Source organism: Artemia sp. Qi Xiang Cuo, chromosome 20, assembly GCF_049724085.1.
Source record: "Artemia sp. Qi Xiang Cuo chromosome 20, ASM4972408v1, whole genome shotgun sequence".
Lineage (NCBI taxonomy): Eukaryota > Metazoa > Arthropoda > Branchiopoda > Anostraca > Artemiidae > Artemia > Artemia sp. Qi Xiang Cuo.
In genome coordinates, this window is record NC_142813.1 from 37,188,841 (window position 1) to 37,202,030 (window position 13,190).

At 34.4% G+C, this 13,190-nt stretch overlaps 1 protein-coding gene across 1 annotated transcript in view; it reads left to right on the top strand.

The window, feature by feature from the left end:
* The window catches only part of LOC148940165 (DNA helicase MCM9-like), a 125,775-nt gene that overhangs the window by 18,120 nt on the left and 94,465 nt on the right, over window positions 1-13,190 (top strand). The window contains exons 5-7 of the mRNA XM_089106087.1: window positions 812-884; window positions 1,041-1,344; window positions 10,742-10,879. Of these exons, the coding sequence (XP_088962213.1) occupies window positions 812-884; window positions 1,041-1,344; window positions 10,742-10,879 (515 nt within the window). The remainder of the gene's footprint in view (window positions 1-811; window positions 885-1,040; window positions 1,345-10,741; window positions 10,880-13,190) is intronic.

Here is a 13,190-nt window from a genome sequence, read left to right on the forward strand (position 1 = left end):
ATAATATATAATTATATAATACATAATATATATATATATATATATATATATATATATATGTATGTATATATATATATATATATATATATATATATATATATATATATATATATATATATATATATATATATATATATATATATATATATATATATATATATATATATTATGTATTATATAATTATATATATATATATATATATGATCGCTCGCTGGTAGGTATTCTTCACCTGACCTCATGTAAACTCAAGGGGGGGCAACCTTGAACATAATTCCATCATTTTTCCTTAGTTGTTTTCATGTTCTCTTCCAATCTATCTTTTCTTTTTAATCATTTTTAAGGTTCAACTTTGTCCTGCTTGCTATTCTTTCCTATTTTCTTACATCGAAAATATTTACAACTTAGTGAGAGGAAAATGGGTACTTGTCTAGAATCCAGTAAACACGCGATAAGTGAAGTTTCGTTAATGCTAATGAAATAAGAAAAAATAGCATGAAAATATAACAGTTTATGAAAAAATTGGTATATATATATTTGCAAATTAGGGGTGGGGGTAAAGCATAGCATATATTAAATACGTAACCTAACCTAGGTATCTTTTTTTGCCCCTTCAATCCAAAAAACTAGAGTTTAAACATTTTTCACGGAGTGAGCAATAACTCACAAGGTAGCGGAAACCTGTTTTTCATTAGGATTTCATTAGATTCTAGACGCGGTTCTTCACGTGTTTACTGGATTCTAGACACGTACCGGAAAATGTTTAAAGAAGAGAAAAAAAAATCTTCAGTCGTTTATATATATTTCTCTTAGGCTTGCCCGAATGTCGGGCGCTGTATAGTGTCACAATTACTCACAACAGGGATGTCGGTTTGTTGACTGCCTGGTAGTCGACCGGTGAGAGATCGTTTGTGCACATTTTTTCTTCACCTTACCGTATGTAGAGTCAAGTTGGCAACCATGAGCATAATACCATCATCTTTTCTTAGGTGTCTGTGTGTTTTGGTCGAGCTTTCATTTTCTTTTTTAATAACTTTTTAAGCTTCGACTTTTCCCGCATACTATTCTTTTCTATTTTCGTGAACTCGGATTATCAACAACTGTTTATTTTTCTAACGGAGACAGAAAAATGTTTAAAGAAGAGAAAAAATTCTTCACTCGTTTATATATATTTCTTATGCTTTCCCGAATGTCCGGAGCTGTATAGTGTAACAAATACTCGCACCCGAGATGTCGGGTTTTTTATTTGCTTGACCGGAATTGTAATAATAACGACTCAAACGAAAATGCTTGAATACAGGCGGAATTATCAATGTGCGAAGTGTCAATATACTTTCACTTTGGAGGTGAGTTTATTTGTCCAGCCCTAATGTCTCAAGTTTGTGGAGACGAAGACCTTTATTTAGGCCCTTTGCTTAGTCTTCCTTTTGGCGGCAGAAAGAGTACTAACTTAAAAATACCTTTGTCGTAATAAATATACTTTTTTATAGAATTTGACGATTTCTCCGGTTCTTTTAATTTTATCTTAAAATATATTTTTCTTTATTCTAAAAGATATCATGGCTGCCCCTTACTTACTCCCGCCATTTACCCGTACCATTTAAACATTTTTGCCTCTCAATTACTCGGACTCTCTCTCTTGGCTTTTTTCTAAAATTATAATTTTATTGATGCATAATTCAAAATAATTTATTGTCAATTCTAAAATATTCTTAAAATAAATTTTTATATCGTTACTTTAAAAAATCTAAACAAAATCTTATATGTAAAATGAGAGTCATACTTACTCCCGCCATTTACCCGTGCCATTTAAACATTTTTCCCTCTCAATTACTCGGACTATCTCTCTTGGCTTTTTTCTATAATTTGCAACTGATTCAAGAATGGTAATTATTATTTTGATGAGTCTTAATAGTACAATTTATTTTGAAATCAAATTTTTAGGAATTTCAAGAAACACCTGAAACCCTTCGAACCTGGTATGGGATCACAACAAAAAAGCACGTACTTGAAATTGCCATTACCGAAAACTCCATACAGGAAGCTTAGACCCCCTCCCCCTCTTTGACCAACAAGAAAAATCACTGTCGCAGGGTAGTAATGATGTGTCCTCTTTTTTTCTTGCTTTTTATTCTTTTTTTTCTTCACCGCTAAGGGGACTGAAACATGATCAAGAATTTATTAAAGTCTCATCGAAAAGGAAATTGCTATATATGTGGGATTTATCAAATAACTAAACGTAATATTTAAAATAAATTCTAGATTAAGAATACTCTTTAACTTTAAGAAAAAAAGGGAATCGTGACTACACAGACAACCTGACTAATAAATTACGTCAATCTTCTTTCCAAAATTCATTCTTCTTTCCTTCTTGTCTCCTACTCTAAATCTTTATGTAGATTTATTAATTTTAAAAAGGATTTCCAAAAAAGATATTTTTCAGAGAAAATCGAGCAGAAACAAAGTCATATAATAATTAAAATATAAAAAAAACACATCAATGAATAAGTTACACCCAAACGAACAGACATTTAAATGAATAATCACAGATATTATATACCCCCAATGATGAATAAATGACCCTAAAATGAACAAATAGAAATTACGCCCAATAAGAGTAGGGCTACTGCTCCCTAAACTCTTCTAAAGGTTATAGTGCCATTTTCGCTTTACTGAAAACGCTTTGTATTTCGAGCATTCTGCTTTTCATTTGTCATAACATGAACACCAAAAATAGTATCACAAGGCTTATCAAGATTTACAAATAAGGGTGGTTCTACTGCCCCTTCTCCAACCCGTTAAACGAAAATATAAAAAAGAAAGTCGCCTTATGAAACAAGAGCTGATGAACTGAACTGGAAAGAATTGATCTAAGTACACTGAATGTTTAAATTATAATGGGGAGTCTATGAATTCTTTAAAATGGGGAGTCTGTGGGAGTATTGCAATTTCGATTTTCAATGTAATAGTTACAAATGTTTCAAATACATTTTATTTCCACTAAAGCGCAAATGACGCTCTGGCCTTTGGAAAGGTTTGAAGGGCGGTAGCCCTACTCTTGTTTTGGGTTGTAGTTGTTCATTTCAAGTTTGACTTGCTTATTCATTTTGATTTGTTTTTGTTTTAAAATTTATTCATCTATCGATAGTAGTGACTGTTATCTTTATGTTCGATTATTCATCTTGATATGTGTTCATTTTGGGTATCATCTGTTCTCATTGATTGATTGGGCATATGAAAGATTTTTTTTCAAGTTTTTCTTCTTAAGAATTGAAATATGGGATTGTAATTAAAACAGAAACGGATCAAGTCAAAATTCTCGATACGAGTAGTTTCTGGTAATAAAATTTCAGTAATAGTTTTAACTATAGAACTTCGGGTGAATGGACAGGGGGATTTTTGTTCATATGAAATGAAAATCAGCGTAATTTTTTGGTTTTCCATACGGCTGAAGCTACCCAGATCCCATTCTATAGATACCCGTTTAACCCATTTTAACCTGTTTAACCCGAAAACCAGTTTCTCAATCTGCCATTTTGTTAAAAGAATCTTTTTATGTTATATTTTGTTATACAATATATATATATATATATATATATATTTATTGTTAATGAGTAAATGTTTTCAGACGTTTGATATTAGATATTTTGTGTTATAATCCCCTCCCTTTTCGGCCATGGAGCCTTTGTGGGGATTAGTTATTTTATTTATTGAATGGTTTTTGCTGTTTGTTTGACATATATCTATGTATCTATCTATTTTACATGTTTTTAAATTCATTGATTTATTCATGAAATTCATTCAGGCCATTTATTAAAAAATATTGTCTTGTGGTCAAAATAGAAAAAAAGGGGTCGTCGCAAATCAATATAACCAAATTTGTTTCTTTAATTAAGGTTTTTTCGGTCCTTAAATTTTAAATAAGGGTTTGAAAAAAAAAGATTCTTTTTTCAGTCTAAAAAAAGATGTTTTCGCGTCAAGAGTCGATATAAGAAAAATTTTTTCAAAAATTTAATGCCCTCATTAATGTCTCCTTGGTTCATCTACCGACCCTGAAAGTTTAACGCCATTTGGAGGAAAACAATGTTTAGCCAATGGGTCTCACGAATCGATAGGCTACTGCCCATTAATTTTTTTTTTTCTCTCTTAGGTTCACTTGGCCCACTATACATGCCAAATAAGTTGCCATCCGATCAGGGACAAAACAAATTTGGGTCATTTCGGGCCGATACGAATCAATACAATTTTCCCCATGGCTTTATATTCATTGAAATCCCCTTGTCTCTTTTTACTTGCCTTTTAAGTTCAGACCGGTATGAGAAAACAAAATTTGTTGACCCAGGTCCAGGTTTCACGTATTGTTACAACCAAACTTCGTAATGCTGTTCGTTGAAGTCTACATAGCTCGTCTACAGTCTCTCTAAGTTACAAGCCTATAAGAGACGAAATTTTTTTTTTGGTGTATTTTGAGGCGTCAGCAACCAAAAAAACCAGTGCAGACAAAATTAGTTTTAGATTCGTTTTTTGCATTGGGGTTGACCTACACCTAGCCACAGTTCATATAATTATCCAGTATGATCATTCCCTATCTCACCCATTATAAAAACCCGGACCGGGGTGCGAGTGCTCCAGAAAACGTAGAAACATAATCGGCGTCAGATCTTTTCACGGGTAGACGTCAGACGCGAAACAATCGGAAACAAGTGGAAACCCGCTATTACGAATAATGCACTTTGCGCGAAACAATCGGAAACAAGTGGAAACCCGCTATTAATAACTGCACGAAGAAGTGGGAGGAGCTTTTTGTTCGCACCGAGAACGAAGACCAGAAATGATCTGCGATAAGCTTACTGGATAATTATATGAACTGTGCACCTAGCTAAGAAGAATATGAATGTCATTTTCAAGCCACCTGGAGAGATAGAAGTATAAGGCGCCGTTTTTGTCTGTCCCGACTCTTTTAGTCTAGAACTAATTTAAAAAAAAAGGTTTTTCTGATGGAAGTAAAGAGTGACGTTGAAACTTAAAGCGAAGAAAATGTATTGCTTCGCAGTTTATGTAACATATATTGACAAAAATGGTCAATATAAACTGACTCATGACATATACCTATATTTGTATAATTCTGAAAAACTAGCTCTTTACTCAAAACACAAATCTGACGCAATAAAGGATTAGGAGCAGAAAATTCCTTTTTCCATCAGAAAAAAACTTTGTTTTTTTTAAACAGTTTTTTATTTTGTTTTTAGGTTTTAGAATTATGCACAAAAAATACTTACAAAAGATCTTTGTCTAACTTGGGCAAAAAAAAAAAAAAAAAAAAAAAAAAAAAAAAAAAAAAAAACAAACAAACAAACAATGGATATCAGGGTTTCAAGCTCTTTTTCAAAATTCCAGAAAATGTGATTAAGTATTTTGCCGCCTTTACTGATATGATAAACATATATTGTATTTATTGTTGCATATATAGTTTTAATGTAATTTGCATAAATAGTTTTTATTATTATTATTATTAAGTTTTGAATTTGAGTGAAAATTATGCCTCACCCGGTAGTTTTTTCAAAACTTGCTGGTTAATTTTCACGTAGCCTACTAAGTGCACTGGGAGTAGGGGATAATTCAAAAACAGGAGCAGTCGCGATGATTCAAATATTCAAATTCAAGTAGCTGGTCTGGACTAGATTAGGCTATTACTAGTTCTAGCTGATCGGAAAAAGTTAGGCGCCCATTTTCTGGCAAAGCAAATTAAATTTTTTAATGCTTTTTTTAGAATTCTATGAATAACAGGGCCTTGGCCTAATATCTTGTGTATATAAATCTCATAACTTTTAAGAAAAAATTTCGGTTCTTTTTCGGACGACTTTTTATTATTTAGGATAGAAAAATATATTAGCACTTTTATTCCTTTCACTAAACATAGTATTTTAAGTCTTCTTGTCTCCCTAAAAATTTTATCTATCCCCCAATCTCCCCCGAGATATCGTTTACGTTATCTCGAAATATAACGGATATCGTATAATGATAGCCTGGGTGAATGTGCTGTTTTTGGTTTACCTCACTACTTCATTGTGAGTTGATTCAATGTTCTACGGTGGCTAATCATACCAAAACTTTCATGTGTGTCCAACGCACATTTTTGGCCCCCCGTGCCTCTCAACCCTCCAGCAAAAATATGAAGTAAGCTTCCTCCAACACTCCAAAATTTTCAGTTTGATCCCTCAGTTTGTTTTAGAGATATTGTGGATATACCATAGTCACAACCTAGATACATGCTTTCCTTTGATTTACCCCCAAGCATAAAATTGAAGTTTTCTTGGCTTCCCAGCCCCCTCCTCTGGTAATTTCAAATTGATTCTCCGGTATTTATGAGATACACTATTTTCATAACGGTGGTAGATATGGTTTCTTTTGGTTTACTTTGCTACTTTACTGTTAATAAATTCTATTTTAACAGGGCCTCAAAGTCACCAAAATCTTTAGACTTCCTTTCTGCCTCCTCCCCAGTCAAGATTGGAGGTTCATTGCCCTCCTAACCAGGCACGTACGCAGGAATTTGTTTCGGGGGGGGGGCAATTTGTTTTTTTTGGGGGGGGAGAGCAAATCCTTCAAACCCATTATTCTGTGAGAAAAATCAGAAAATTATGGGAAAATGAAAAAAACTCGTGAGATTTCAGGGGGGGCGGGCCCGGTGCCCCCCCCCCTGCGTACGTCCCTGCTCCTAACACTCCTAACAGTTATTCCTGAAAGCGTAAGTTTGATACCCCCAAGCTGTTCTTGATATATTACAGATACGCTATTTCGAGAGCCTGGCAAAATGCAGTGTCTTTTGATTTATTTCGCTACTTAGCCATCTAGAATGTAAGTCCCATAGAAACTTTTGGGGAAACGTTTTTGGTTGATTGGATACAAAGATTGTTTATGCCCTTCCTATCCCGTAACACAAGATTTGAAGTCACCTTGTCCCACTCTAATCCTTCCTTTTCCCCGCAGTACCCGGAAGTTTCAATTTCCTCCCCTGAGTTATTCTTGAAATTTTACATATAGGCAATACTATTTTGATGACCCGGATACCAATTGCGTTTATCGATACACCTCCTCCCTCCACCACGTCAAAATATAAGATTGACTTAACCTCCATCCAATCCTCCCTAAAATAGTGAACTTGACTCCCCTCTCCCAAAGCTATTTCTGAGACATTGCAGCAATTTGAAAACGCGGGCGCACAAAGTGTCTTTTAATTTGCTCAGGGACGCATACTGTTTCTAGAGTATGTCCTTGGGAAGCTCTTTGAATCTTGTCCTTGCGAACGATCCCTAAGAGCTCGTATCTGATTGGATAACCAAGACCAAACATGGCCGCCTTTTCTACTAAAACCTATCTGCAAACAGTTGGTAATATAATAATTTGCTTTTTCCCGTGGTGCTATGGGAATGATGCTGACCCCGGAGGCATACTTATTAGACCTTTCGACGCTTTGAACAAAATGGTCATCTTAATTTTTTTTTTTTATATCATAATTTTTATCATTATCTTTAAAATTGTATGTGCCATGGGGCTACAAGAGGGGGTAGGGTGAAGGGTACAGAGGGGAGAGTGCTTCCAATCCAATCAGTTTTGGCCCTAAAAATAGCACTTGAACTTCCCATTTCCAATTAAATGAGCCCCCTCCTAAGTTTCTACAATCCCTCTTTCCATGCAAGATGGCCAGGGGAAATGCTTTAGTCCTTTCTGGTGTTTTGTCAGGCCCCATTTTTCGGTGAGCCTATGTTTATTCTTATTGTTCCTCCTACATTGGGGTCTCCTTAGCCCAAATAATTTAGGATACAAGATTTGAGGCAGCCGTGTTTTGGGTAGGGGGCTTGCCCCGGAATCTTTGGTACATTAGGTGTCTTCTGGCCAAAGGAATTAAGGCTCTAACTTTCAAAAAAGCCAGGGATAAATAGTTTTTGGTCCGTTTCTGGGCCCTCCTCTAACTAAATTATGTTTGATATTTTTGTCTCAGAGAACAATGCATGAAAATCCGAGCCAATCGCTCATCCAACATCAAACAAGCCTCCCCTTTTCCATTATAAAACCCATGTGTGAACAAATTGGGAATTTAGATTATTTACTTTTGCTCTTTTGGCTTTGGGGGTCATGCCGTCGCTGGAGGAATATTTATTGGACCTTTCAACAATTTCGAGCAAAATAGCTAAATCAAGATTTTAATTAAATGTCTTGGTGCGTTGCAGTAGGGGGGGGGGGTTGAAAAAAGGTACGGGAGGGGTTGGTTGCAATTACTTATGGTTCTTAAAAAGGACACTTGAACATCTATTTGCCAAGCGATTGTGTCCCCTCCGAAGTTTCAACAACCTTACCTTTAACGTGAAGTGGCTGGATGAAAAAGACCATGAAAGCATGTGGCTCTTTACTATAGGCAATGCTAGGGTGTTTTCTCCGATATAGCACATTTGTAAACAATTAGAAATCCGTATATTTTTAAGCGAGAGACCCATTCTTTTTAAGCGAGAGACCGTGCCCCACAGCATTGTTTTCTCTACATGTGGTTCCTATTAGTCTGAGGATTTATGTTTTTAAGTTTGAAACTGATTCCTATAAGCTTCCAGCCAGTGGACACCCAAGATCAAACATATCCAATTTCTTCACTATCTTTTTTTTTTAACTTTTTCCACTGCAACAAATTGGGAATTTTAAATAATTTTTGGCCATTGCCCAAGGGGCTATGGGGGTTCGTGTTGTCCACACAGGCATATTTGTTTGATTTTTTGACTGTTCTGAACAGAATGGCTTTCTTGAAATTTTGCTCATATTCCCTGGGAAACTGTGGGGGTTAGGTTTTGAAAGAGGGGTCGCCTTCAGTCGCTTCTGACTCTTAAAAAGGGCACTGGAACTGCCAATTTTCAAACGAATAAGCTCTTTCTAAGATTCTACGACTGTTCCTTCGACAAGCAGTGGCACAAGAAAAAAAAAAAAACTACAAACGAATAGTTTTAATGAATAAATATTTCATGGACCTTACATGGGTCTCACCTTGGGCAGCACTAAAGTGCTGCTTCTTATCACCGAACGAAAAATTATGGAAAAGGTGTGAATTTACCGAGTGTATTTATAATAAGTTACTCTCAGCCTTTGGAGGGTTGCCCGTTCTTTCTAATCATAATGTTTGTGCTGAATGTAGATGGCACCGGTTCTTATAATCTTTGAAGGCAGGTACTCGCTTGAAAACTCAGTGAAGTGTCGATTTGGAGTTTTTCTAGGGTTGCCATTCATTCGGCTGATTTGTCTCGTGTAGCGAAAGATCGTAAAAGGTGTTTGCTACATTGAAAAAAAAACTCGCTATTAATTTTTTTTCCCAAAGTTTATTGGAAGGCAAAAGATACATGTTCAGGTGTAATTTAATCGAGACTTAATTATACTCTTAATTTATATTTTAAAGAACGCAGGTTTTAGCTAACCGGGACTCTTAGCTGCCCGAGTCTGAGTGTGTCTACGAATAAAACTTATATTTCCACAATGAACATGCCTCTTTTCGTTTCAGCAGGCTCGGCCATGATGAACATTAAGATTTAATTTCTCTTCCTACTGAAAAAAAAAAATATTTTTGGTGGTACAAATATTGGGTCTTACCAAATAATCATACTGTCATACAAAGCGTTTGTCACTAAAGATATAAAAATTTGCAAATAATACCATTTATGATTATAGCTCCAGAAAGAAAGTTGAAATTCTTTACCCCAGAAAACTGTCTCTATGTTGTTCCGGTTACGAAGAGTTTTATCCATTTCGTTAACATAAGACTATTTAGAGTATTATTAGGTGAAAAGCTTTCATATACGTATAATGATTGAAAAGTTTGAAATTTCCTTGTGGCAGAGTGAAAGTAAATCAAGGCAGTATGAAAACTAGAAAGCACGAGAGACCGCTGTAAAAATGTTAATTTTTGTCAGCATTCTTGGTTTATCTTGAAAAAAGAAAGTAAAAAAGTGTTACTTCTTCAAAAGTATAATTTTTTCGAAAATGTGCTATGCATCATAAAAAGTGTTAAAAGAAGCAGTTTAGTGCTAATCATTGCGACCCTGTTTTTGTGTGAATTTACATGCCTCTTGCGGCATAAATGGGAATTCCCATTAATGGTTCATGCAAAGGTCTTTCTTCTACAAAGTGCCTATTCATTTACTCGAAAAAAGCTGCATTTTAGCTTAAAACTGTCTTTTTATATTTGAACTATGTGTTGCTTGCAGTAGTATATATATATATATATATATATATATATATATATATATATATATATATATATATATATATATATATATATATATATATATATATATATATATATATATATATATATATATATATATATATATATATATATATATATATATATATATATATATATATATATATATATATATATATATATATATATATATATATATATATATATATATTCGAAAATGGGCTATGCATCATAAAAACTGTTAAAAGAAGTAGTTTAGTGCTAATCAGTGCGACCCTGTTTTTGTGTGAATCTACGTGCCTCTTGCGGCATAAATGGGAATTCCCATTAATGGTTCATGCAAAGGGCTTTCTTCTACAAAGTGCCTATTCATTTACTCGAAAAAAGCTGCATTTTAGCTTAAAACTGTCTTTTTATATTTGAACTATGTGTTGCTTGCAGTAGTATATATATATATATATACATATACACCTATATATATTATTTATAATTCTTGTATCTAGGCTGACTTTGAGCAGCACTATGTATTTCAACCGCCATCGAAATGTGAAGGTCCAAATAGTTGCAACAGCACCTCATTTGTTTCTCATGGAAAAACGGATCCCGACAGTTACAAGGACTTTCAGGAAGTCAAGCTTCAGGTTAGTACTAGGTTTATTTCTCTTTATTCTTTTTTTTTAGAAGATGGTAAACATCATTAGCATTTGTTGCAATCGCAGGCATATTTGCCTCCAGTCATTTTATCTCTTTTCATTAAGTTTAGAGTAAATAGTCCGTTTTGGAAATTTTCAAAGAAGCCTATTGTCTTTTCCCTATACGACAGCTTCACAAAAATTGCATTGGTGTGACCCATCATAATTATGAATAGCTTGTAATATTTTAGTCCTTACAGTTAAACAAAAACAAAGCTTTAAAAACAAGATATTCTTGGAAATATTTAAGAAGGGGGAAATTTCTTGTCCCTTAATGATATCTTGAAGGCTGCTCCCTCAAAACAGGGACACCGAACATTTAGCTGATGAATTAAGTTTAGAGCTTGTAATTGAAGGTTCAAACCCCAATACTTTCTGAAAACCCATCCTCCACGATCTTGTGACCCTCACTACAAATAGCGTGCACCCCCTTTGCTTCCGCATTATTTCGATTTCTCGTTTCAGAAATTGAAACAACTTGCATTGCTAGGGCACTATTTCCTCATTTTTTTGCCGGGGGGCTGGGGCGTGGCCTTCATGTCAGCTTAAAGTGGAGGGGGGGCCAAAACCCAATATTTGCTTTTAGTTGGCTCAAACCTGTTCGTGATATAGTTTTGTTTATTTATGATTTTTTTTTGGGGGGGGGGCGGACAAAAGGAGAAAACGTTTGTTTCTACTTTATAAATGTGTTTCCATTACGACAAGTTGCATGCAACCCTTTTCCTACCACATTATATTTCTTCGAATTCATCATAACAGGGAATGCTAGGGCACTATTTCCTTTTCTTCGTGGGGGGAGGGGGGGCGTTCTTCAGATCCCAAAAATTGGTTTGAGTGGCTATAACCGGCTTTTTACGTATTTTTATTTAAATATTCTTTTTAGAAGCTTGCTTGGGAAGGGGGGGAATAAAAGGTCACTTAACTGCCACAAATACATATTTTATATGTTGTAAGATTATAGTCTTTGAAAACTTCTTTTGTCAAAAAGCGATTTGAATAAATTTAATGGCAATGAAAAATTTTTTGTTCGAAGTTCAAAAAATTCGAGAAAATTAATAGAAATAACCCCTAGAGACATGTTAAATATTTAATTTTGTTTAAGTTATAAAAAAAGAATGCCCCCCCTCCCCTCCCCCCAAGATGTATTCGAGGGACGCAGTAAAAAAAAATATGTTTTGGCTCTGCTGTTTAAAATAAAATTTTGTATAAGTTGAGTATTTTTTGTTAGGTTTTTTTATAATTTGCATGTAAATTTGGTATGATCCATGCATCTATGTCTCTCGCAGTAGGACTACATTTACAGCAGTGTTCGTGCATCCAAAATTTGTGTTCGGATTCTTGATAAACTCCAAGCCCAAAAATAAAATCAATTGTTACAACCTGGTCAGTTGTAACAAATGTTAATTGTTACATACTTTGGAATGAAGAGTTTTTACTTTTTTGGCCTCGTGGTGCTTTCGGGAGTCTGCTAGTAACCGCCTGCTGCACCTTTTTAGTTTAAGGTCCCTTAGTTTAAGGTCCCTTTAGTTTAGTTAAGGTCCCTTAAATTTTCATAGTTGCCACCGTTGTTGTCAGGTGCATGGTGGTTTTTTACCGGGTCGCGTGTTTATTTGCTTTTCCTATATTACTTTATATATTGTCAGGTAATAAGTTTATGATCTGAGTTAGTTTTTATGTATTAAAGTAAAATTGATAAGAGAAAAGACTCGAGATTGCCTCTTAAGTCGTGCTTTTATTCTGAGTTTTAAAAACAAAACGCCAAATGAATCAGTCACTAAGAAACCCTATTATGGGTCCTATGAGTCCTATGTGGTCCTATGAGTACTATCCTAAGTCCTATGATGTAATTAAAATGTGTTATCTTGAAGTTCCATTTCATGATTGTTCTCTCGTTTGTTCATAAAACGCCAAATGAAAACGTGGCTTAGAAAAAACGGCAACCAATTGAATCTGACGCTACACAGTTAAAGCATTAACTCGATCACATTAAACCTACAAAAAACATCAGTTGCGCTTTTAAAAAAATCTGTTTTTTACTTTTAGTGTACATATTGCTGAAAATAAGAACCACTTTGATGACAATGACACGATATGCATGTTTATGTAAATTTTATTGATTGGACTTTCTTCTGCTTAGCAATGTAGTCCTAATTATCTTATAAGAACAAGATTAAAACAGAATAACTTGTGTACTTTTAGAAACTTTTTGGCAAATAACCTTGGACCTTTAATTGAAATCGATATTTGATAAATTTGTATT